The following is a 27,415-nucleotide window of genomic DNA, read 5'->3' on the forward strand; positions in this document are numbered from 1 at the left end:
CAGTGTAGTAACAGAACAGCAAACTTAAGCAAGCATAGGCGTGAATACCTTCTGAGCAGAGAATCATTAAGGTCTAATTACAAAGCGAATAAAGACAAAGCTCCTTCAGAAAGATAAGGATTGCACAGATAACACAATGCTGTTTGATGAGAAGTCGTGTTAACAGCTACTAATTAAAGGGATAAAACAGTTGAATTTGTTAAAATATTATATATATATATATATATATATATATATATATATATATATATATATATATATTAAAAGCAAGTCAGCTATTGCTACTGTAGGCTAATCCAAATTAAACTCCCGGAATACTTGCACTTTTGGTAGACTGTACTTTTGTTATACTATTTTTATTTTATTTTTTTTATCATTATACCAGTTCCTACGTTAAGAAAAATATCTTACAATGCAAACCGAAGATCACACTATCCAACGGTTACAATGTGCTGTAGTAGTAGTAGTAAAAAAATAAAAAAAAAATAAACAGAAAATACATTAAAAAAATTAAATAATTCAACCTAATTAATAAAGATATTATCGAAAAACATGCTGATGTGAATTAGTCTTATCGGGGGCTTGTCTCCCTTTCTGCAAATTTATTTTAAAGCCACAGTACAGCGGATGTATAATTAATAGCACATCGCCACTTTAGAAGAAGATGATAGAGAACTTTGCCTGACATGTTTGTGAAAGAAATACAGCCAGTATCAGTAGTGTTTTTACCCCTGATGCCAAATTGTGTTAATCTGCTGTCAGTAGTAATGACTTCTGGTGCTTGATTCCGATCGCTCTCACTGGGGTCTGGAATGGGGCTCGTTAATCTTTGAGGCACTTAGGAGCCTGTGGAAGATTTAATTATTTTCTTCCTCCCTTTCTGCTCTATTCCCATTATCTTTTTTAATGGAAACCGTCCTCTTCATCTCCCTGTTTCACACACTGTCCAAGAGTGGACCCAGACGTTACTCTGAGAAGTTTATCCAACCCGCTACTGGGCTTCTAGTCTTAAAAAAACAGACCGAAAATAACTTTTATTTTAAAAGGTGATTTTTAAGGTTACTTGACATCATTTCTTTGTATTTCATTTTTTAAATACTTTCACTGATCCTTATTAAAAAGATCAGCAAATAATAATAATAATAATAATAATAATAATAATAATAATAATAATAATAATCCCTGTGTTGTGCATCTTGTATGTGGACCAGCACGGATTATCCAACCACACTACTGTATGAAACTTTTCTCTTCTGATGACTATGCATTCATACTGCTGACAAGGGCAACTCTTTCAATAGGCAGAATTGGAAAAAGTCTGCAAAGTCTGCTGGGAATTTGACCCTTTTTAAAAATTTTAATTATTGTTCGCTGGAAACTTTAGTTTTATATTCGGTAGCCCAAATTAACATTGTTAGTTGGCTAACTTGGGTAATTGTATATATATATATATATATATATATATATATATATATATATATATATATATATATATATATATGATATATATATAGATACACACACTTTACTACATAAGGGCCCTTCACCTGGCCTTGCTATTTCATACTGTATATAACGAAATTGAGGGAGAACCGTAACTACATTGCAGCAAATGATTTAGTTTAAGCAGTTTAACACACATCAGAAAAGGAGTGAATAAATAAGCACATTAGTGTAGGATATCCCTAATCTAATTGCTTTTAAACACTGCTAGTGGTGGTCAATCCATTTAGAATTATCTTCTTTTCGCCTTGCTGTTTAGTGGAGAGTCTTAACTATACAAATGATACTGCGCAGTATCACACTACTCCACAAAAGTCTATCTTTTAATTGGTCTCTGGTGCTTCACAGCCTTACCCTATTACCATACATTACAAATGAGACAGGTGCAGTTGCACTAAAACTACAGACTCCGCTCAATGTACATGACTTCGGATGTTAACCTTTTTCTACCTTCTTTTATTGAGGTCCAGTGGTTAAAGAAAAGGGCTTGTAACCAGGAGGTCCCCGGTTCAAATCCCACCTCAGCCACTGACTCACTGTGTGTGACCCTGAGCAAGTCACTTAACCTCCTTGTGCTCCGTCTTTCAGGTGAGACATAGTTGTAAGTGACTCTGCAGCTGATGCATAGTTCACACACCCTAGTCTCTGTAAGTCGCCTTAATAATAATAATAATAATAATAATAATAATTTGCTCCGAAATTACTCTTGCACAGAAAATACACTTAAAATTGTGAACATAGTAAGGTAATAACAAAACATTTATTGACATAATAGATATACATGGTATACTCTAAAAACATTAATATTGATCATATATATATATATATATATATATCTATATCTATATATATATATCTATATATATATATATATATATATATATATATATATATATATATATATATATATATATATATACAGTGCCTTGCAAAAGTATTCAGACCCCTGACCAATTCTCTCATATTACTGAATTACAAATGGTACATTGAAATTTCGTTCTGTTTGATATTTTATTTTAAAACACTGAAACTCAAAATCAATTATTGTAAGGTGACATTGGTTTTATGTTGGGAAATATTTTTAAGAAAAATAAAAAACTGAAATATCTCGCTTGCATAAGTATTCAACCCCTGTGCTGTGGAAGCTCCCAGTTTACACCGATGAAAGAAATTGCCCTAACGAGGACACAATTACCTTACCATTGGCCTCCACCTGTGAACCATTAAAGTTGCTGTCACATTTTCTGGATAAAAACCCCACTGTTGAAGGATCATTGGTCAGGCTGTGAATCTGAAGGAAAATGGAGACCAAAGAGCATTCTACAGAAGTTAGAGATAAAGTAATACAAATGCATAGATTAGGGAAAGGGTACAAAATAATATCGAAGTGTTTGGATATCCCAGTGAGCACAGTTGGATCAATAATCAGGAAGTGGAAGCTGCATCACACCACCCAGGCACTGCCAAGAAAAGGCCGTCCCTCAAAACTCAGCGCTCAAACAAGGAGGAGACTTGTGAGAGAAGCCACAGAGGCCAACAATCACTTTGAAGGAGCTACAGAGTTCAGTGGCTGGGAGTGGAGTAATGGTGCACCAGTCAACCATATCAAGAGCTCTGCATAACACTGGCCTGTATGGGAGGGTGGCAAGAAAGAAGCCGTTACTCAAAAAGTACCATCTGAAAGCATGTCTGGAGTTTGCCAGAAAGCATGAGAGTGACCCAGCTGTGATGTGGGAAAAGGTTTTGTGGTCAGATGAGACCAAGATAGAGCTTTTTAGCCAAAACTCAAAGCGCTATGTGTGGCGCAAACCTAACACTGCCCATGCCTCAAGACACACCATCCCTACAGTGAAGTATGGTGGTGGCAGCATCATGCTGTGGGGATGCTTCTCATCAGCAGGGACTGGGCATCTTGTTAAAACTGAAGGAAGAATGGATGGAGCAAAATACAGAGAAATACTGCAAGAGAACCTGCTTCAGTCCGCTAAAAAACTGAAGCTTGGGAGGAAATTCACCTTTCAGCAGGACAATGATCCCAAGCACAAGGCCAAAGCAACATTGGAGTGGCTCAAGAACAAAAAGGTGAATGTTCTACAGTGGCCAAGACAAAGCCCTGATCTCAATCCCATTGAGAATCTGTGGCACTAATTGAAAATTGCAGTCCACAAGCGTCGTCTAACCAACTTGAACAACCTGGAGCAAATCTGCCAAGAAGAATGGGCCAAAATCACTCCGACACTGTGTGCAAAGCTGGTACATACTTACCTCAAAAGACTTAAAGCTGTTATTGCAGCGAAAGGTGGCTCTACCAAATATTAATGTGTGGGGGTTGAATACATATACAAGCAAGATATTTCAGTTTTTTATTTTTCTTAAAAATATTTACCAACATAAAACCAATGTCACCTTACAATTATTGATTTTGAGTTTCAGTGTTTTAAAATAAAATATCAAACAGAACGAAATTTCAATGTAATTCAATGTAATACCATTTGTAATTCAGTAATATGTGAGAATTGGTCAGGGGTCTGAATACTTTTGCAAGGCACTGTATATATATGTATATATATATATATATATATATATATATATATATACACACACACATACATACATATATATATATATATATATATACATATACATATATATATATACACACATACATATATATATATATATATATACACATACATACATACATTAGGAGACAAAGCTCAGAAACAAATGAAATGCAATTCAAGGCAGTCATAAAAAATACCTTATTAACCTATTTTTAGTACAAAATGTCAGTAAAAAAATAAAAATAGTCAGTCCCCTCTACGAAGGCAGTCTTTGCACTTTTTGTTGTTCAGCCTAGCACATGCAAAACAATTTTAGACAGTAGTGGTAAGTAAATCATTATAGTGTACTTCTTTTTGGTGAAAAAAAAATGAAGAGTTTGTCAGGCACAAGTAAAAAACAAATAAATACAGTACCATATAAAAGAATGATATTTTAATGTTGTAAAAGATAGTGCTTTCATACATATTAGCTGACTAGATAACTAGATACTGACAAGTATGCCTACTTGAATTGTAGGCTTTACATGTAAACTATATGATGTGCTGTGAACACAAGGAAAAAAGGCATATTTAAAAGTTCAGATTTTATCTTTCTAGTTAGACAGTGTCCGAAGTCATGCATTGAATGTTTATGTAACTTTTTAGTATCATTGGAATTCTAATTGCAATTACTGCAGCATAACTGTTCTGCTGTAATTGAACAAAATAACATTGTAATTTTAACTGCAATTTTTGATACCTAAGTTTCCCCAGCATCATGCCACTTTTTATTAAGTGACGACTGCCATCCGTTTAAAGTTCAATGCAGTAATTATTAGATTATGTATTAAAAGCATTTACATTTGTTTAAGAACTTTTGTTACTCGCAATCTTTACCACAAGTAAGAAACTTAAATGTCTCAAAAAAACTAGCAAGTTAAAAACAGCAGTTCTTATTTGGAAGTAAAATGCAAAGGAGGGGGTAGCTGTGACTGGGAAAGCTGGCAATGCTGAAGCAGACTGCCATAGTTTTTCATGCATTGGCTGTTTCCTTTGTCTCTCTGGATTCGTCAAGTGCTTTGCTGATACAATTTACATGCTGTGTGCCATGAACTAAGAAGTAAAGCTACAGCAGAGTTAAGAATATAGTTGTAGGCATGGCAAACAAGATTAGTATAAAATATGCATCAAATCAAAGCTTACAATTAACAGATAGCATAACGTATACGTTCCGTAATTATTATTATTATTATTATTATTATTATTATTATTATTATTTTAAATAAGCTGAGCAGGAACTGCTGAAAGCATCGCACAGCCAGTACCTGTCTGGGTTGTTACAAACTTTCAATAGTTCTTTTTGTCATCATTTGTCTTTAAAGTAAGTATCTTGCAACAGGACTTTTGTGGTTGCAAAGGCTGGCAATAAAATGTGATTATGTATGTCAGGCTCGATTATTGAATAGCTGTGCGGTAAATATTACCACATATTGCATTTTTTAAAATACTCCAAAAGGAGCCTACATATTATTAGCACAATCATTTGGATGGGTAAGATACAGAACAACATACGAGTACGGTTCTTAAGTAAAGAACCTTGCTTCCAAATCTTCCAGCTTGTGGTTACAAAAAACCCACATAAACAAATAGTCATCACATGGTATTTTGTTTGTCTTTTATGGTTTCAAAATGTTCGATGGCGGCTACAAAATCAAACTCGTTAATGGTTGGCCCGTCCACCGCAATTTTGACTACACTGGACAAGCCCTCGTCTTTCAGAGACCGTCCTCTGCTCTGTTTTAGCAGCTCCTTGACCCTGACAATCTTGTCAAATGGCATGGAATGCAGAGGCAATGCCAGAGCGATTGAAGCGAGGGTGGCGAAGTCAGGGAAGAGCTTCTGCATCTCCGAGTCAATGGAAACCAACTGGGTGCAAAGGTCGCTGAACGAGAGGTGGCTCAGGCTGACGATGATACGCTTGAAAAGGGAGAAGTCGTTTCTCGCCCTCTCGCGGCTTACCACCTCCCCATAGTGGCTCAACAGCAAGTTCAGCTCAGCATTCCCATAATTCCCAATGTCGTCCAATGCCTGTGCAGCGTAGCTCTTGGGGCTGAACAAAGCTGTGAAGGCCTGCACGATGTCCGTCATACCGACGGGAAACCTATCCTGTAGATTCTTGTACACGTGTAGCACGAAGGTTTCCTTAAAGTGGCCAAAGTTTAGCCAATGCACTTTGGAACAGTGGGTCATCTCCACCCCTTTGTAGTAGAAGCGGCTCTCTGTTTCAATGTCCTCCCTGGGGTGCTCGTTCAAGTCCCGGAGGAATTCCTGAAAGTGTTGACCGTTCGAGGTCTTCTGCGTCTTCAGGGAGGCCAGGGCTGCCGTGACGGCCGGCCTGAACACGGAAAGATCCAGATCCTCTGTCTGGAAGAACCGGTTCAGTTTCTGGAGAACGGGAAGAACATCCAGCAGCGTCTTTGTGAACGCCACAAAGTAGAATTTCTTTAGTTCCTCGCAAAGCCCCAAGGCTACGGGAGACTCCCTTGCTTCCCCTTCCAGAAGCAACACCAACGTTGGCCATAAGAAGTTGACGGCTTCCACTGCCGGCAAAATAGAGGTCCATTGAATGCGCTGAGGCCCAGATAGGTCTATCTCACATGACTTTAGGACCGCCTGTAATTCCTGTAAGCTGTTATTCTCATCCTCAAAACTGGAGTAAAGTCTATAAACAGCATCGACGATGCCTTCGTATTTCCTAAGATAGTCAATGCCGATGAGACAATCAGCCAGACCCAGCAAGCCTTTATGAGACAGACAGTGGACCTGTTTTAAAAGTGGGCACGCAGGCTTCAGTTTGGCATCAACATCACTGATCTGGTCAGCCATCAGAAAAGAACCATCCGTTGCAAGCCAAACTACTTTGGACAGAGGAACGCTAAAGCTGTTCATGAGCTCAATTATTTGATCTGCCACAGTCACAGCAGCTCCATCAGGCATCACAAAGCTGCCCAAATATATTACAGATGTTTGTCTGTCATATGGGGGCATTGTGGTGGCAAACACTACAAGGTTTTTGTTTTCCAAATCGTCAATGGTTCCATTCACAATAAACCCGATAAACGGGGAATCGGCCATTTTACGTCTATCTTCATCATGAAGAACTTTCACAATTGCCTCCTATATTAATTAAACAAAACAAAAAAAATACAGTAAATTAATTTGGAAATGAAAGCATCAGTGTTTACACAATATCAAAAGCACACAACGACTGTAAGGAGGTGTTTCTGATATGTCAGCACTAAAAAGCAAATGAAACAGGTATCTAAAGAATTGTGTTTACAAACAGTGTTTACATCTGTGAAATGTCACATTTCCTCTACTAACTGTCCATTCCCAACCCTGTATCTTGACCACAAAAAATAGGGGGCCTGGCGTCTTCTAAAATAATAAAGAACTAGTGGATAATTGTTTTAGAAAAAGTATCAAAAATAGCCGGGTGGCAAAGGTTTCTGGCAGCCACTGTTTTGTTGAAAAAAAAAAAAAAAAGATACAAATGGTGATGCAGTGCTGGGAGTAAACAGTCGGTGGCAGCAGAGAGAAGGGGCTTTCACATGTGACAAGCATTTATTACAGGCTCTTGAAAATTAATTCAGCTGCCCTTTGGTGAGCAAATGGAACTGAAACATTGTTATCTTTACCAGGCTAGCACACAGCAGTGGACAACTTCAAGAAGGAAAGTTAATAATGTTTGGATAGCTCTTCCTAAAAGTGGGTGCTAAGTATACTCATTAAATCAAAACTCATACTACTACGGGAAAACAGGATGAACTATATTCAAGCTAAAAGTGCCTTAAAAAAAATCTTAGTGTGATTCTATATGATTATCAACCTTGTAACTACAGGAAGTAATGATCAGCTCAGGTCAGAGCCAGCCATTCTTACAAGTATTGGTTCAGGTTACCTGCCTAATATATGCGACTAGGCATTGCACGCAGGTCCATTAAAAACACTGCATCAACAATGTGCACGTTTCTGTTAAATAAAACAGGTATTAAACTAACCACACACCTGCATTTCCTTTACATTGCTTGCTGTATAATAATCATGGTGGTGTTCCCCAGTCAACAACGACTGGCAGAGGTTGAATTTTTGCAGTTCCAGTAACGACCCTAGTTTAACGTCTGGAATGTCTTCCTTGGCCATCCAGTAAACGGTGGTCAAGATGCCGATTTTGGCCGGGCTGACCTCTCTTCTGGTTGGCAGTTTGAGGTCTTCTTCCGTTGGCGTGGGCGGATCCCAAACCGGCTGCTCCCTGCAGGCTGCCAAGGCGTGCCGGTGGGCCCCGGAGGTCACGTGACGGAGGAGGGCATGGCGCTGAAAATTATCCGTGCCGACGGTGAAGGCGTTGTCTGCTTTGCCGTGCTTGTTCTTCACCAGCGCCTGTCGGCACACGAAGCAGAACATGAGCTTCAGCTCGTAGTCGAACTCCAGCCAGGGAAACTCCTTCTTCCACTGCTCGTTGAAGTAGCGCTTGCACTTCTTGTTGGAGTTTGAAGCCTCCCCAGCCGGCTTTTTCCCGGGGCGCGGCATAACTGTCCTTGTGGGGTGACAGTGGCGGGACCAAACGCTAGTTACCGGCACTGAACTGAAAATGTCTTCCCAGAAACAGTTACCGCATTCATCACTGCCCTGAAGTCTGTTACCACTTCATGATTAGACTGGGAAAAGGGAAAGAAACAAGGGTAAAGAAATTAGGGAATAAAATTAGGGGATAAAACTACAGTAATGTTCCTTCCATGAACACTAACTAAGCTGGAGGGGGCGGGGAGACTGGGATGAAACTAAAATGTATGGATGGCGGTCTTTGCCACCTTTTAAATCAAAGTTAAGACTACTAAACAGAAAACGCATCCATTATAAAAACGGCAGTTGTTTCTTTAAAACAGCAATCAGACAGAGAGACGCGATACGGTTTGCAAAGGAAATAACTTGTTTACTAAACATATTTTTTCAGTTAAGTGGAAAGTTTTAAACTCATTAGCTACGTATCTGAATCACTGCTGGCGATCTGACAAATTCAACACTGACTAATTCTGAATTTCAGCAGATAAAATAAATAATAAACAGAAAAAAAACACCTCTCTATTTTGGGTGTGTTCTATGTCATTAACCACAGGCATAACTGTGTGTACCCTTGTCACTACCCTTACTGTACTGTACATGTGAGTATTCTTAAAGCAGATGTTTTCTGAATGATTGAACATTCAGTACATCCCCAAATATGGTCTTAAAATACATATTCTTTAAGTCACTTTCAAGGTTACATTAAACATCACTCAGGCTGCCAAGCAAAATTTTACGTGTGCTTAAAAACATGGATGGATATCAAAGCAGAATCATATTCTTAATATATTAATTCTGGTTATGTTTCGATAAATATATAAATACTTAAGTCACCTAATAGTTTAGTTTTTTTCTCATAAATAGTTGGGAGAAGGTTGTATTCTGTGCAAAGGATATACTGTAGGCATTAGATGTATTTACTAGTTACTAGTAAGTGATACATTTTCTATTGTGTATATATATATATATATATATATATATATATATATATATATATATATATACATACATCTCTCTCTCTCTCTATATATATATATATATATTAGATAGATAGATAATTTGGGTGTCCACGAACTTTTGGAAAAATAAAATAATGTAAAAAATAATCTGTTAGTCTGAAATTATCTTAAATCTCATACAGGTTTTCAAATAAACTGTCAATTACGTCAGCACTGACAACTGATTTAAATGTATCATCCATCCCTGAGCCCGGTCTAGTAATCTACAATCTTCCACCTCTCAAACAGACAGAAGGGACAGGAATCTCTAGCCTAGGCGCTATATACTATACAGCACGTTTCTATTTTTAAAAACGAAACTTATTTTAAGAAAAAGTTGTCGCTGCTGTAAAATGAATAGTGCAGTTTTTTTTTATCACCTGCCAGCATATTTAATCTCTCTCTGCATTAAAACAAGCCGCAATATAGCTTTAACATTACGATGTCTTTCAGGGGGCTTTACAGTAGAAATCTAATTTAACAAAGTAGCACTTTTTTAATGTTATATCACCCCCATTATCGTATGCGCATGCATGCCACAAGCAAAACAATATGTAATCTGCTTTAAAATGTACTGCACGTAGTTCTTACAGAATACATAGTTATTAAGGCGTTTTAACCGCAGTACCTCTTTGCTGTGCCTATCTGAATACACATTATTAAGCAGAAAATAGACAAACTTTTGGAAACAAAGCTTTGTATGTACAACACCGTTACTGTGTTATGCTGGAAGCGGCCATCTTTAGTTTTCATTTCCTGTCCATGCAAGGAGCAAGCAGTTTTGAATTAGAGGCTGTGCCGAGAAGTGGCGGCCACTAGCGGGGAACACTGGTATGTTTCCCCCCCAGACAGGCTGATTGGGAGCTAGCCAGGTCACGCAAAGTTTACAGCGTTATGTGGCGGAATAAAAAACTCGAATTCAGCAAAATGAAAAAATAATATTTTTTTTTCTGGGTCGTTTTATCTCAAGACATCCCCTATAAAGGTTTACCACAGTGAATTTGCACGTTAATTTGGCATTTTCCCCTTGCTTTTCCATTGGTTATACTATTACCAAAGATTTCAATGGTAGCGACTGCAGATGGACCCATATTCCACATATTGCAATTACAATCCCTTTTAAAGTACATATTTCTTATTATTACTGCCGTAGTATTGCGCGAAACTAAGCAGCAGTGACTTCAAATACTGCGTTATTTATGCTTCTATTTATATTGCAGTAAGGCTGAATAAATAAATACATAAAAAAAAAACTATTTAAATTAAGCCCCTTTCCGTTTCACCACTACGTTTTTCCATTTCAATTCCCAAGCACTATCAGAAGCCTCTGTCTGTCTCATTAAGCTGATCTCTTCTCTAGCCATCAGCGATGTGACAATGAAAATTAAGCTGCTTCCATACTGAAAACTGCAAAACGGCATTGTAAGGGACAAAGGGCACAAGGACAGCGCTGGTCTGCTATACTTACTGTAGTCCTGCTTTATGCAACCTAAAACAACATGATATACACACAAGTACGTTTGAAAAAAAAAAAACACAAGAAGCTTCATTATAGATGGATACACTTAATATTGCTTACTTCATTAAGTACCAAATTCATTTTCTTTAAAAAAAAAAAAATCAGAACAGAAGCTGTATTTGTGTAATTTGATTTGTTTTACTTAACATTTGCGGTTAACAAAATTAGAGTACGTTTGCGTAAAAATATACCAGCTAAAGAGGAAATGTAAATAGCAAGCAGATGCCGGTTAAAAAGTCTCCAAAAAAACACAAAAGTAGTCAGACAATGACAAATGATGCATCTGCTAAACAACATATTTTTTTATTAGGCACGATAAAAAAAAAAAAAAAAACAGTCTGTGTTAGATTTAGCCCATCTGAGCTGGTAGCTTAATTCTTAATTGCTGGTAAGTTTAATAAAAAACCATCAGCTTATGATAAGCCACCCACCCTCTGCTTCTCAAGTAATTTTGGACCCTTTTCAGCAAAGAGATAATACTAACTATCTTCATTTTAGCTGCTGTGAGGAGTCCTTGCTGTGGAATTCTCAAATGCAGTTTGTCGGTCGTCTCAATAAGAAAATGCAAGGTCTACTTAAAATCCGCAATTGCGAATCTCACCAAACGCAGACAACAAACAACCTGCACATTCTGAGATAAGAATGGATCGTACCTTCTTTGTGTGCAGGATAACTCTGTGTCTTATTCACATACTGTCCTCATCCTCTTGGGACAATGATAGCGGGTTGGATACTCTACATATATCTAGTTTAATAAATATCTAGAGAACCAGTTATCAAATTGAGATTGAGACTGATAATCTGGGGATATAAGGAGATGTCTGTCTTTACAAACAGCATGTGCAAATGTCTCACATACTGTACATGCAGGTCAAGTAATCTATCTTGTCAAGGTTCTGGTAACTCTAGCAATGTATTTAAAGAGGAAGTATTGGGGTTCCGAAAAAAAGAAACAAGTACCAGGGGTCACAAGTGGAGATTAGATAAAGGGGCATTCAGAACAGAAAATAGGAGGCACTTTTTTACACAGAGAATTGTGGAAGTCTGGAACCAGCTCCCCAGTAATGTTATTGAAGCTGACACCCTGGGATACTTCAAGAAGCTGCTTGATGAGATTCTGGGATCAATAAGCTACTAACAACCAAATGAGCAAGATGGGCCGAATGGCCTCCTCTCGTTTGTAAACTTTCTTATGTTCTTCTTATGTTCTTATGATCCCTGATGTGGTATGGAACAGAAAAGCCAGAGTACTTGTTGTCATGTTTTGTTTTTTTTAATCGCTTTTACTGCAGTGATTTAGAGGACAGATCTCAAACCCCAGTGCACTAGAGTGGCCAATTTGAAAGAAGCTTTGAAACAGATTTTAAAGCTACGACTGCAAAAGGTTGTCAAAATGTTAACAATGAAAAAAAAATGACAGGTACGTTATTTAAACAGTTAGAGCAACACATGGAAACATGTAACACTATATTTTTCAGAGCCCCGCTTACTCTTTCTTTAAAGTCATACACTACTAACATACTTGTTACTCCTGGTAACAGAGAATCTGTAATGGACTGCAATTTAAGATAATCTAATGTAACACAAATTGAATATAGGAACCCTAAGACTGTTCTCCCTTCAGTGTGTTCTTTGTGCACAATATTCACATATGAAACATTGTGGTATCCACAAAGAACATCCATTGCATACTGATTTGATAGTTTTTCGAACACTAAGCAATGCAAAAAAAAAAAAAAAAAAGCTTAACTATTGATCCTGTCGTTCATAATGAGATATTGAAGATTTCATTTTAGTGATTTGGCTGGGCACCTTCTGAACCCCACACTGCGATATATAAAAAAAAAAATACTGTTTTACAAAATTCCAAGCTTGCAACGAGGCTCTCGTTGACATACCAACCTTCATGCACAATCACGCATGTAACATTTAACATATCACTTGCTTGGAGCTCAGATGACTGTGCCTTCATTAAACACGGGTTTACGATCCAGTGACATATGCCCTATCGCAATGTCGTATGGTTTTTCAAAACACATTCCCTCCAAGCTGTTTCAAAGACGTGCCTTAAATCTATAAACTCCAGCGAAGAGAAAACAGAATGCTAAAACCCTGTCATTGACAACATTCTGAGACTCTCAGTCTAGGCACATTGTCACGCCTTTTTAATTTAGCGGCACTGGCGACCTTTTCAGGTCAGATTGAGTTGACAAACTTGACAGGCTCAAAAGTACCGCTAGAATCTTGTGAAAGGTTACAAGTTGCTCAGCAGTTGAGCTGTGAAGGGATATTGCTTGCCAGATTGAATGTGGAGCAACGGTTCTTCCGGCTAAGCATCAATGAGACAGTGACTGGCATTTACGGAAACCTTTTCCTGAGTTTATCAGCTTGCGAGGAAAGGGCATCCACATGGTTCACTAACCGCTTGGAAAAAAGTGAGTTTAATCAACATTTTCAGTGTGACCAGCATCTGGTAGACTACAGGGCTCATAGACTTGGTAAAGCTACCAAAGATAATTTATTTTGAAAAGTTAAGTGCCCCAACATAAATACAAAATTATTTAGGATGTTTTGGACATAAGAGTCCTTCATCAGCTAAAATGCTACAGAGTCCAGTGAATTGTTTTTAAGAATTCATTTCAAATATATAGTAATAAATTCCATAATAATAAATAAATACATTCAGAAATTATTCACTGAGCACCACAGTTGGTCCGCGTGTGGCCTGTCCTGTTAACACTATCAGGGATTTCTTAAAGGTTGCTGTGAAGGATGAATGCTCTTTTGAAAATGCCACTGCAGATCATTACAGAATATTGCTGCCCGATTGGAGCTCCGAGCAGAGCTATTGACCATAAAAGACATGGATTTGGAGAGAAGAATCCAGCGGAGTACATGCTGAGGTGCAGAGCAGGAGAAGAAATGCTTTCTGATTACCTTGCACCCCCCCACCCCCCCCCCCCTGAGCAAAAACTACCCCTCCGCTAATAGAAATGGAAACTCTGAATCAAATCTGCGATCTCCATATCCTGTGCAATACACTTGACATTAATGACTCCTGCAAGTCCTAAATACTGGGACAAGGGGGAATGGACTATATGGTATTTATAACATCTTCATGCATGTGAGGCCATTTCTATTTTTACTGGTGTAAATGACAAGGCTTCCACCTCATTAGAAAAGCACAGATACAGCCGCATTTCCACACGTACGCGCAGACGGAAGACCTGCGTCGATGATGGGACTTGTGGTGAATGTTTGTCCTGGCCATTATATTGTAGCAATCTCGGTTAACGCAGGCAGGCGCATCACACAGGGTGAGGCAATCCACACACAGGTGGAGGGCGGGCGCGAACCCGGGTCCTCTCGCACTATAGCGCCGATACCGCTGTACAAAAGAGCCGGCTCCATTGCAAGGAGCGTATATCGAGCTTATGTCTTCGTGTGTGATTACGTCACCTACCAGTCCTGCTGCTGCCTTCCCCCGTGCACGCTACAATATCATTACCGGAAGAGCTAAACAAAAACCTGTATTGGAGCAGGTCTGCTTTCTAGACAAAGAAAATTAGATATATCAGGCTTTATTTATAATCTCAAAATGGAAAAATAATACCACGTGGGATCTTTCTGTTATAGACACACGATTAAATCCTGCTGCATTTCAGCTTTTGGTTAGAAAACAGGACTCTATACCTTCGGACCAACATGGTGGAGGGATGGACTATAGTGATCTATTGAAAAGTTAAACTATGAGGGGCAGTAAAAAGGGGACTGATGCTAGTTCGGAGAAAGCAAATGGATTTTAAAACCCGAGTTACCGTACAAACCCAGTTGAAACAAATCCACATTTTGATAGCGAAGAAGCTGCCTGTAACCCACCCGAAGCCTCATTGTGAACACCTAATCCTATCCCTATGGAATTACTATATCACTGGCTGTGCAAGCACTCTTTTAAATAGGAAACTCGTTTAAGCACAGCTCTGCTCAAGGCATATAACAGTGCCTTGGGCTGTATTTGTTTCATGGTAAAAAATGTATTATTTCATGGCATTGCATGGTCTAAAAATAGGTATTTCAAGATATTTCACCGTTGAACACAATGTTTTATGGAAGGAGAATAAAATAGTGTTGATCATTTTCTTTAGAGTTCTTATGCAACAAATGTTCCTAAATATGTAAATGCTTACCTGAAAAACAGTCAATGCTAAATTGTAGAATATTTAAATTTTAAAGACATTCTATTTCACCATCAGTGAATTATCAAACAAAATAAAAACATAGATACATGTAAAAATAACAACAGACACAGGAAAAGTCCTCTTCTTGTTCTGGACAGAGCGATCTTTTGCAGAAATATTTCCGATTCTTGATGCAGCCAGTGCCTTTTTGCTAAAGAAATTGTGCAGCTCTATGCAGAGTTCAATCATTTACCGGAAGCAAACTAAACTGGCTGCCAGGTTCCTAGATGCAGTGTAGCAGGTAGTTTGTCAGTAAGGCAAACATTTGCTGTATTTATTTTTAAGTGATAAAAAAATATGTATATTTATGCTATTCTTTCACAAATGATCACTTTCACAGGGAACTGCATAATACACGGCAGTGGGTCAATTTCACAAAACCGTGAAATCTGTGAAAATACAAATACAGCCTTAACTATGACATCTGATCTCTCATCATTTCCAAATAATCTGCACCTAAATCAGGGTAGTGCAATTACATGACAACACTGAGGACAGTGTTGAACAGAGCACAAAATGCCAGAAGTGTTAAAGTTCACAAGCAAACCTATTAGTTAAGATTACCTCTCATCAAGTGGTCTGTAATATGTTTGCATCTGTGGAGCTCTCTGTGTTTGTATATACTGTGAAACAGGCTCCTATTTAATAACTTATAACAGAAAAGTGTCTGTGTGGCTCTGGGCTTTTAAAATGAACCTGTCACCGCAGGGATTGCTGTTGAATAAGACATTTATGTACATATGCATTAGGTAGGGTACTGACCCACCCCCAACTTAAACACAAAGTATGTTCAATATATATATATATATATATATATATATATATATATATATATATATATATATATATATATATATCGAGCATCAAAAGAAATCACTATTATAACACATTTATTTTCGAAAAAAATAAGGTATATAAATGATGGACATTGACGAAATGTTTCTGGTTTCTTCTTAATCACTCGATCATTCATCCTTGACCATGACACGCTTGAGTGACTATGACTGAAGCATATGCTTAATCACCTAATTAGTGAGACAGTTGATTGGACACTGGATATGGAGCAATTTCAGCCGTTGAATTGCAAGCTTGAATAAAAGCAATATAGAAAATCACAGAATAAAAAACGATATGCCACGTCTGTCAAGAGAGCAGCACCTTCGTGCAATCGGCATGTTGGAGGCTGGACTAGGGCATCATACTGTGGCTCGCCGTCTTGGGTGCTCACAGCCAGCAATTTCAAACCTGGCGAGACTGTATAACCAGACACACTCTGTCAATGACAGGCCACGAACTGGGAGACCAAGAGTCAGAACACCTGCCCAAGATCGACTGATCATTTTGCAGCATCTTTGTGATGGCAATTGTTAATCAGCACAATAAAAAGTCACTGCACCTGCTCTAAAACAGAGTTTGTCATTTTTCGATCACATCTAGTGAATTTTATCCAAATATAAGTGATAAGCTTCTTTTGATGCTCAAATATAAGTGATGCTCAGTGTATATTCTTTACTGGTATGCATCTGATACCTTCTATAACTTTTCTGCAAATGTATCTGCATTGTAGTCCCTTTAAAACCACTGTACTGTATATGTATGCTGTCGTAAAATCTGTACAAAACTTGGTGTGGTACCAGAATTGTGGCACCATTGGTATGTCAAAACATGAAAGCAACTGCGGTAATGTTCTACCAATGGCACATCATGCATATCATCATTTCCCTTAGTACTTGCCTCTGTAATCCTCAGTACATTGCCATTGAAGGTGCTTTGGAAAGGGAAGCTGAGAAACACACACTCTGAGACTCAAGAGTCGAGAATGAACGCCTTGCTTGACTGGTGCTGATTTTAGAAAGGCACTTGTTGTGAAGAAGGTGACTTACATTCCACTTTCAACAAAGATGACAGAGGGGGCCCCTAGAACATCTCAGGTCCATGACTACAATAAAAATAACAACTTGGATCCATAAAATCTCTTTCCTTACGCTACTGCCGTTAGGCACTACCGAGTGACAAAATCCAGCGTGGACAGAGCCAGGGGTCTTACCCAATTGGCTTGTTACCACCTGTTTTCTAATGTCTGTCTTACACAGGGCTAAAAGTGAAGCCTGTACTGTAAACAAGAATGGAAAAAATAGGGCAGCAGTGTGGAGTAGTGGTTAGGGCTCTGGACTCCTGACCAGAGGGTCATGGGTTCAATCCCAGATGGGGGACACTGCTGCTGTACCCTTGAGCAAGGTACTTTACCTAGAAAGCTCCAGTAAAAACCCAACTGTATAAATGGGTAATTGTATGTAAAAAAAGAATGTAATTGTATGTAAAAATAATGTGATATCTTGTAACAATTGTAAGTCGCCCTGGATAAGGGCATCTGCTAAGAAATAAATAATAAGAAGAAAGTTCCATTTTCAGACACACCACTCGCACATTTAGTTACAACGGTGTAGTGGCCCATACAGCTGAGGAATTGGAGAAGGAATGTTTTTTTTCCTTTCATACGATGAGACAGCCCCGACCCAGCTAAAGAGAGAAACCAGAGAGGCAGCCAGTCAAACTCATCTTCAGCCTGTCACAATGACAGATGACATCAGCCCATCTGAGCCTTGCAACTTCATACATACATAGCGCCTAACCTGCCTTGACGGAGCCTTGAGACGAAACCTTGACGGGATTTTTTCAAATTCCCAGCTAAGTGTTATCAGAAGTGCTGTGCGGAGTTCCGAAGAAGAAAAAAAAAAATCAAATAAATGTCTTGACTGTCGCTGATGTTTTCCATTTCATCTGATGCATCCCCTTATGGAAATCTATCACAGCGAAACTACAGGGTGTAGCTTGGTGAATCTGTGCAAGAACATACTGTGATGATCCTAATACTGATACCATTCAGCAGATTAATTTTCTTAAGGAAGCATCATAATGGTATTAACCCAGTACATACTGGTAATACATTGCAGTACTATGGTACCATATCGGTACGCTACTGTAGCAACACCACTGTGCAGTATTTGTTTCATTGTATTGTCTTTGCTGGTAATGCAGTAGTTTGCTAACGGTGTTACAATGGTATCCAAATGGTAAATTTGGAATGTTTCTGCAAGAGCATGCTTATGGCACAAGTACATATGAACCAAGAGAAAAAAAAAACAGCAACAACCAGAAAAACGTGAAATATTTGGAACCAGCTTTGAAAAACGATAATCTTCACCCTCATAAAAGCTATGTTTGATTGTTGACATTGTGTGGGTTTGGTGCTCTTCTGAAAACGGGCACTGTATAGAGGCTGGTAGAGCACAGATACAGTTGGCAAATTCATAACGGCAGGAGGAACATTTGAATCAGCTCTGTAAAAGAAAACAAAAAATGGGAAGGGATTCCATGCATTTTTTGGCAATCTTTACAAAAACATTCAATTAAAAAGACTTGAATGGGTAAGTGCTGGGGGCCCGCGTTTAAACAGCTATGGCGCAGTTCAGGACTGGAGGTATCGTCCAGTTGTTGAAGGTAATCAACAGACTGTCTGGCTCGTAGTGTTTGCCTGTGATGCTCGGGTAGCTAAGGAAACAAGCCTCAGCTGTCCCCCATCGCCTTTCATATAAAGCCTATAATTTATCATAGGTGTCACAATGCAATGTAGAAAACAGAGTGGGAGTTGCACTTGCTGGAGTCAATGATGTAGTGGTCTTTGGAAGAACAATAGTTACTGGTCTGAAGCTGGTCAGAGTTGGTAGTTGTGCTGGTTTTCAGATGGTTCCTTAATGCCTTAATTATTTACTGAATTCTATAACCAGTTTACTGTTGTACACAGTGGCTTCAATCTAGAGGATGGGGTCACTATTAGGAACACTGCTGTTTAGATGCAGATGTTAGCCTGATGACAGATATGGGAAGATGACAGCTGGAGTGGACACCAAGCATTAATCTATTTGCACAGTAACCCTAATTATGAATACAGTGACCAAACTGTTGTTCACAAACTTCACAAAATACTGAAGGCACTACTGAGGGCCTGGCCACTAAACTAAGGATGCCGCAATGGCCTGAGATATTTGAGTAAACCTGTATTTATAGGAGAGTCTAACTGAAGAGAATTATGGACAGGTGGGTATTTTTGTTTCAAATACTTACTCAAGCAGGATTCATTAATGCAGAATAGCAGGTCTCATTTATTTTTATTGTTGTTGAAAAAAAAACACATTATAATATGTATGTCTTCTCTGTTTTTTTTGTTTTTTATGGACTTCAGCAATTATTGTATGAGGGGTTTTATCGTTTTCCAAGTAATCAAGGGAAATTGAGTGGAACCTTTGCAAAAGATTAGTTCGTCCTCAGTGGAGTGCTGTGTCACAAAAGCTTCCAAGTTTTTTTTTTCATCTTCTATTTTTCAGGTTCCGTCTTCCTAGGTGATTAATCTCAGTGCCACTTGTAATAAGCGTCTCCTTCTGAAGCCACAACAGCAGCTCTCCAAAAGTAACGCTTTGGCGTTAGAGTCGGACACTTCCTCACAGAGAAACAAACATCTCCAGCAAACATGGGCAAACTGTGACAGACCCCCCCCCCCCCTCCGGCTTCAACCTTTATACTTATCCTTTTTATCCTTTTTTTTGACCAGTGCAGTATTTATGTAGTATTACTATAGCGTTAAAGATGCAGGAGGCTTCAAGTTTCAAGTGTCGATGAAACTTAACTACAGCAGAATTATGTGTCAGCTTTTTCATGTTCTTATTTCATTTTTTATGTTTTACTTCTACACAATAATATTAGTTTGGCGCACTGAATTTGACACCGTATTTGTGAAATCAGTACTAAAGCTGAGCTACTGCTGTACCATTAAAACGTTTAAATAATGCGCTCTGGATAGTCTGCAGGACTATAGTGTCATTAGTATTGTATTATTATTATTTTTTTTGTATTTCCTTTTAAAATAACTTTATCAATTGAGATATGACTTTAAAATGTAGTACAGAACTACAAGGCACTGAAATCAGTATCATGCTAGTTTAAATCATTTTATTGTGACTTAAAAGCTGAATACAGAAAGGTTAAATACAGGGGCAACTGTTATGCTTGTTGTAATATAAGCTAGTGAATACAAGAACTGACAATTATAACGTGCGTGGGTGTGCGTGTTTTTCTTAATTGAAAATTCCACCGACTAGGAAAAATCTTGTTACACTCCTTAAATGATTCTAGTGCTGTGTTGTTGTTGGGTCAATTTAACATTACCAGATGTCAGTATGGGGCCTTATAATTAATTCGTTTACAGTACTCTGTGGTAATCCCTTTGTAGTGCAATGTTTATTGCCTGTGTATCTTAACTTCAACCTGACCCATCTAACAAAAGAACCCTCCCGCCCCTATTGGAAATAACCACGTAACATTAAAAGAATGGTAACCTTTTCGGCCAGATGTAGTTAATCCTTTATTTATTTATTTATTTATTTATTTATTTGAGTTTATTTTTATTTAGAGTGCCCAATTATTTTACCCCTGCTTTTCTTCCCAGTTTAGATTGTACAATTATTTTTCCCTCATTACAGCAATTCCCCCCGCACAGCTCAGGAGAACTGAAGGTTCAGCGAGCGTCCTCTGATCCCACGACTGAGCCAGCTTCCTTTTTCTACACCCAGGAACTCGAGAGCGGATGTCAGCGAGCTACCGGCCTCTGGAGGACAAAGGCCAGCCCTGCAGGTGTCCGCTCTGAGCTCGCTGGGCGCCAGTAGTTTCCGCTGTAGCACGATGAGGAGAAACAGTCCCTGCCGGTTTTGTCTCCCTAACCCGTGGGAGCTCCAGAGCCAATGCAACACTCCCTCCAGAAATCCCACAGATGTAGTTAATCTTGAGCATCTATAAACAGGGTGCAAAGAACCTTGACACATTTATTAACAATCTAACTCGTGACGGTATTTAGATCCGTCATTATTTACCCCAATTGAATAGACCCCTACTGTCTTTAGTAACTGGAGCTATTTATAAAATAAACGCTGTACAATAATCACGTTATTAGTGTAACAATGTATCACATCATAAGATTACAATATGCCCCATTTACAATGAAGCCATTTTCTAGAAAATCATTCTGATTGCGAGATAATGATGTGGGTATGTGAGGCGCACTGTGTCACTTCTTATTTTTAATCTGGAACACCGTTTTATCTAGTAGATGACCTGCAGGCTACAGCTGGCATTATTCACTACCACGCACAGCAGCTGTGAGACAGAATTCGAATTGGAACACAGATTAATTAGATAAAACACAAAATACAACAAAAACTAGATGTCAGTTTGGGTGGATATCTGAGAGAAGACAAGCTTGCTCTTGTCACAGTCGTTAGTCGTTTCAGTTAAATCGCTTTCCTATTAAAAGTAACTGCTATAGTAGCGGCTGTAGTAACAACATCATGCAAAACTCGTCATACAAGAGCCACATATTCAACTGGAATCAGAGGACATCACATTCTAAAGACTGGGTTGTTTAGGGTGACTGTATATATTTAGTACAGTAAGACAATCCCTATTGATTTAAGAATCTGAAACAAAAGCAGACATATATATTTTTTCCAATGGCTTTATCCTAATAATTTAGCTATAGGATAACTAAGCCTGCCTTCAAAAGAAACCGACGAAAATAAAATACATGTTAGAAGATAGGGGACCTAATCTGTTTGGGAATACAGTGGGGAAGCAATCCTAGTGCCGGCTTCCCTAGACTGCTTTCTGAATATGATTTTCATTTTTTTTTTTTTTAATCCAAAGATTCTTCAAAGACGCTCAGCGAGTTAGACCCTCTCTGTGTACAGTTCTGAGGGATTAGCACCATCAGATTCCCTTTGTCTCAGATTAACGTTGAGAATCCTATCCATGCCTTTCACAGCATTCAAGAGAGCACAGGGACTGACATTCTACAGGAGGCAGTGGTTAAAGTCCAGGGCTTGTAACCAGAAGGTCACCGGTTCAAATCCCACCTCTGCCACTGATGGGCACTGGTTCAAATCCCACCTCAGTTGTTGTTAGGTGCTTCGGTTTATTTTGAACACAGCACTTTGACGTGAGTGCTTTTGTAAATGTACCGACTTCATCAACAATGCCCATAGAACAGTGTGTTACTAGAAGGGTGCAGCAACTCGTTACTCACAATTGTCTTTAGGAAGTATTTATCAGTAGGTATTCAATAAATCCATTCACTACCGTGTTGATTTAAAAAGATGAAAATGTGTCCTCCCTCACCTTTACAATTGAGTACCAATCAATGGTAATTGACTTCTGGATTGGAAGAATATTTTCCTCTCATTTGGGGCGCTGACATTTTTCACTGGGGCTGTAAACTGACTCCCAGAATAGGCATGCTTCTGCTAGTTCTTGAATCCACAAGCCACTCAGTATCTCATGTAGCTTTTCACTTGATTCTCTCATCCTCATCTTTGAAATATTGCAAGCATGCTGAGAAGTTTCACACTCCGAAGCGAGAAGGATGAGCCTGAAAACCTTCCAAGCAAACAAACTCAATCTGTCTACATAACTTTGCGAGAAGCCCATTTTGTGACTGTCAGTTTCACAGACCTTTGCCTGATAATAAACAACGGCAAAGTTCAAACTAGCAAACAGATAACAAAAACTGGATCTCGTGTATCCTTTTAAGCCACAGAACGCACAAATGCTAAATTCCCAAACAACAGAACAGATCTTTCTCCAATTTAAAACCGCAAACAGATCATTTTAGACTTTTAAAGATTCGATGTTGAGATCCCATTAATATTCTATGTGACCTTTTGGGGTGGACGACAGGTGGGGGGGGAGGGGGGGGGGGGGAATAGGGGTCTTGTTAATTGTGAAGATGTGAAGCCCCAGATGTTCTGAGACACATCACAGCGCATGTTAAATAAATGATGCTCAATACAAGAACTCTCTCTCACATTCTTGAAACAACCATGTAAAAGAACCACAAAACTGGCTTAAGTTTGGCTTAAAAATATCTGCGATTTCCTGTTTATCTTGAACAAAGAACCAAATATACTAGAGAGATCGTTTTCTTTTTGAAAACAAAAACCACAATACATGTTCTGTCAGACAAATACTGATGGTAAAGTGTGGAACAAACCTGCATGATGGATTCAAACCACATAGCTAGCCTTTTGTCCCTGAGTTGTAAACAGTTTGTCTTCCAGCTATATATTCTTTGGGTACTTCTAGTTGTGCTATTGTGATGTATAGTAGTGTGCACATTTATTAGAGCACCTCCAGTAATTTATATGTCTGCCTGCAAGAAAACCTCTGGGTGTGAGAATTTCAATTTCCGGTCAGTAATCAGTGATATAGAAACAATAGGCACTCGTGTGAAAATGTTAGACCACTTTGTGCTTTAATTAGGCATCTTAAACAACTTCTAAAAAGTCTCATGCATGTTATCATTTGTGGCAATGTGTTCCTTTTCTCTTACTATTTTAAATCAATTGCACGTGTAAAAATAATGTGATATCTGTGTAATGTATAATGTGAAATAATGTGATATCTTGTAACAATTGTAAGTCGCCCTGGATAAGGGTGTCTGCTAAGAAATAAATAATAATAATAATAATAATAATAATAATAATAATAATAATAATAATAATAATAATAAAGTCGTCAATTCAATTAGACAATCACTAATTTGCCTATTTTGACAGTCTTCCAAGATTTTCAGTTCCAGTGGTTTGATTTCATATGCACAACAAATCCAAACTGCAGAAGTAATGGGATGTTCTAATACAAACTAGGGGGGGTATCTCATATAAACAGTGGCAGACCCTAATACCACCACAGTTAAATGTATAAAGCCAGATTTTTCTGGGAATTCTTTTTTTCAGTACATATTTTTTAATTAAATGTAGTAATGTTTACAACCAAAAAATCAACCCAGGAAGCATAAGATAAAATAAGCTGTACATATCTATATATCACAAGATTTTATACACACTGTATACCGCATTTACTCGAATTTAAGTCGCAATACTATAATATTACCAGTATAGTATTTGTTGAAATGATCAAAATGAACAATCATTTATTTATCTATCTTTCTTTCTCTATCTGGAGGAGCACAAGAAACAGGAACACTAAGGTATGTACTGCTTAATGGCGGATTCTCCATGGCTCTCTGATTCTCTGACTTACTCGCTGTTATTATGGTCTGTGCCTGGTTTAACTACGGGAACCCCACTAGTGTAAACTCCAAAGTCCACTCAAACCTAAAGTGATCTAAACATGTCTGTCTTGCACTGATTTTGCTTGCGAACGTGACAGAGTCACGTTGACCAAATTAAACAAACGAGGACAATAAAGCAGAATGAAATAAAGTCCAAGGTAATCTACCCTTTCCTAGCTGCTCTACATATTTTCTTTTCCCATTTGCATTTGTAATACAGTAGGTGACGTACTCTGATACATTAATATACAGTAATACAGTGTTCCCTGCTGGCACCTAGAAATTAAAAAGTAATTTGACTGTTAATTATTGTGTTTTTTTCATTAAATGTGACTTGCATTCAGGGTGTGCGACTTGAATTCAGGGGCGACTTAAATTCGAGTAAACATCTCATTTGAAATTTTAAATGGTCTATTTGCACAGCTATATGTATCACTGGACTCCCCCACCCCCCACCCCACCCTACCCTGCTAACAAATATTTAAATAGACATTTCATTCATCACATCTCAAGGGTTCTCGAAGCTCGTCGCCAAAGGCAAAAGAAATTCAAATAAATAAAGTTCAGAGTGGAGGGGCTGTTACTGTTACCTCTGCATATTTTTTTTATTTATGTATTTGAAAAAAACTAGCCATAAAAAATACTGCGGTACTGGCAGTACCCTAAACAAAAACAAATGCTTAAACTAGAAGACATTGATGCAGATTCTAGATGAAAAGCGTGTCCAACGATTTTCACCTGCCCGTGTGAAACAGGTCATACATCTTAGTTAAATCTTGCTAACGACACAACAAGCAAGGATAAAAGGTGTTTTTGCCACAGATAATAATGTAAATGACTGAATCCACATTTGTAGCAATTGGAAATGTTGTGTCTAAATCAAGTTGGCTGTAAAGGCATACGGTGCCTAAAACAGAAGATGTGCATGTAGCTACCACAGCAAACTTAGATTAATCATTCTTTTGGGGTAATCTACAGTGCCACTGCAATCAAATGATCTTCAATGGCAATGCAGTGGCTCTACGAGCACAAAGACCTGGTTCAGTTATAAAGAAGTGTGCCGTTGGTAAAATGGTACAGCAGTGCTAACATTTTTGCATTCTGACATGCCAAGGAATAGTATGAATAGTGATGCACTGCTGCTAAGGATTCTGTCCCCGGTGGGTGGGATGAGATGAGGTTAAAGGATCTTAAACCACAAATGCAGACGATCCCGGCTCTTTTGCATTGTGGTTAAGACGCTTGCTTGTGGTGCGCCACTTCGCACCCAGCCTCCGCCTTGTTACATGCGCCACAGAAGATTTAGAATTTTTTTTTAATACTGAGAAATATGAATATACTCGTGGGCTGTATATTTAATACATGGCTGAGTGCTCTAGTAAGTTTATTGCAGTCATGGGGCATTTACCACCATGCTCATTATTATATCCAGCGTGGGAGGTGTGAGTGTTCTAGTATTATGAACCTCACCTCCAATACCAAACAAACTATCAATTTCTCTGCAGCACCAAGCAGAAAGCCCACTGAAGTCACAAGCTATTAATTTCCTATGTAGCGGTGCAGTGCAATGAGTCATACCCAGGAGGGCCCAACCAGCGTACCATCTTGGTACAGCACAACATAGAAGAGGATGAGATCTTGACCAGGTTTTGTAACTGTGAGTGTTTGTCGGCTCCATCAAAACAGACTGGCGCTACATCGCAAAAAATCAACTGTGGTGCGTAGGATTAAAAAATATATAAAAAATAAATAAAATTAAAGGAAACCCAGCAACTCATTTTTTAAAAAAACAACGTGTTTCGGTTTAGCATTGCCTTCATCAAGGTACCAGAAATCTTCAGAAATTAGCGAGTTTTGCCTTAAGATCTGTGACATGGAATACAAATTAACCAACTTACAAAACCCTCCCTTACAGTTAAAGTAGGTAAATAAAGAGGGAAATCAATTATAGGACAGTGCATGCGAGTTTAAAGATTGGCAAATGAATGGTCCAGTGTAGGAGAGTGTATGAAAATTTATAAAAAATCTTTGCAAATGCATGGCAGAGTACATGCGGTGAATGGAAAAGTGATGATTAAACATTATTTAGGCCAAAATGTGGTTGAATTAAAAGCACAGTCAAGCAAAGACAACCCTTACAGAAAACTTTGAGACACAACACTGGGATACCACAGTAACACCAGCGAATTCCCAAAAATACATGAACCACTAGCCGACCACAGCATAACCGGCAATGGTAACACTATGAGGTTGGAATAAACTTGTTTGTGATATTCCATGGCACTGCAATTGACTAAATGAGGAAATGAGAAAATGTTGCACCTGTGGTACCATACCATTCTAGCTAACAAAGATCAGGACATACTACCTGTCCAACTCTAACACAATCTCATAAGCTGAGGGAACATGAAGTCACTTTGTGGCGTGGAACTTGATTTCATGAGATAAGGTTTCAGGCCACTGCATGGCACACCAGGGAAGGACTTGGGGTTTGATACAGAAAAGTTGCCTCAAACTAGGTCTCCTGAAACGAGGTTTCAAACCACTGTTCCTGAAAAAGTGGCTCAGTGTTCCATCAGCTTAACTAGCATTACCTTCCAAAGCAGCAGGGCAAAGTTTAAGCACAGACACAGATGACAGGCTCAACCGCAGTGCGTTCAGAATCTCATTAAACGCTGTCTAACTGCTACTCTGAGAGCCGCTCTTAGATTTCAATCACATTTGCTTCCCCATTATATGCCGTTACAGCTAAGTAGGGCTTTTTACACACATCAAGGGGGGTTGCTGAAATGGAAATGATACACTTGAATACA

At 38.5% G+C, this 27,415-nt stretch overlaps 1 protein-coding gene across 7 annotated transcripts in view; it reads right to left on the bottom strand.

Moving 5' to 3' along the window:
* znf385c (zinc finger protein 385C) overlaps positions 1-27,415 on the bottom strand; it is a 125,336-nt gene that overhangs the window by 28,779 nt on the left and 69,142 nt on the right. Inside the window, exons 1-3 of one of the 7 annotated variants that reach the window (XM_034055286.3) lie at positions 10,348-10,436; positions 8,115-8,764; positions 4,185-7,223 (exon numbers count right to left, since the gene is read on the bottom strand). The exons of 4 other annotated variants lie outside the window; for them this stretch is intronic. In XM_034055286.3, coding sequence (XP_033911177.1) covers positions 5,700-7,223; positions 8,115-8,636 — 2,046 coding nt within the window. In that variant the 5' untranslated portion in view covers positions 8,637-8,764; positions 10,348-10,436 and the 3' untranslated portion in view covers positions 4,185-5,699. Of the gene's footprint in view, positions 1-4,184; positions 7,224-8,114; positions 8,765-10,295; positions 10,437-27,415 lie in introns of those variants that run through there. 2 more of the 7 variants (XM_034055285.3, XM_034055288.3) reach the window with 2 other exon arrangements.

The sequence above is a fragment of the Acipenser ruthenus genome, chromosome 33, assembly GCF_902713425.1.
Source record: "Acipenser ruthenus chromosome 33, fAciRut3.2 maternal haplotype, whole genome shotgun sequence".
Taxonomy (NCBI): domain Eukaryota; kingdom Metazoa; phylum Chordata; class Actinopteri; order Acipenseriformes; family Acipenseridae; genus Acipenser; species Acipenser ruthenus.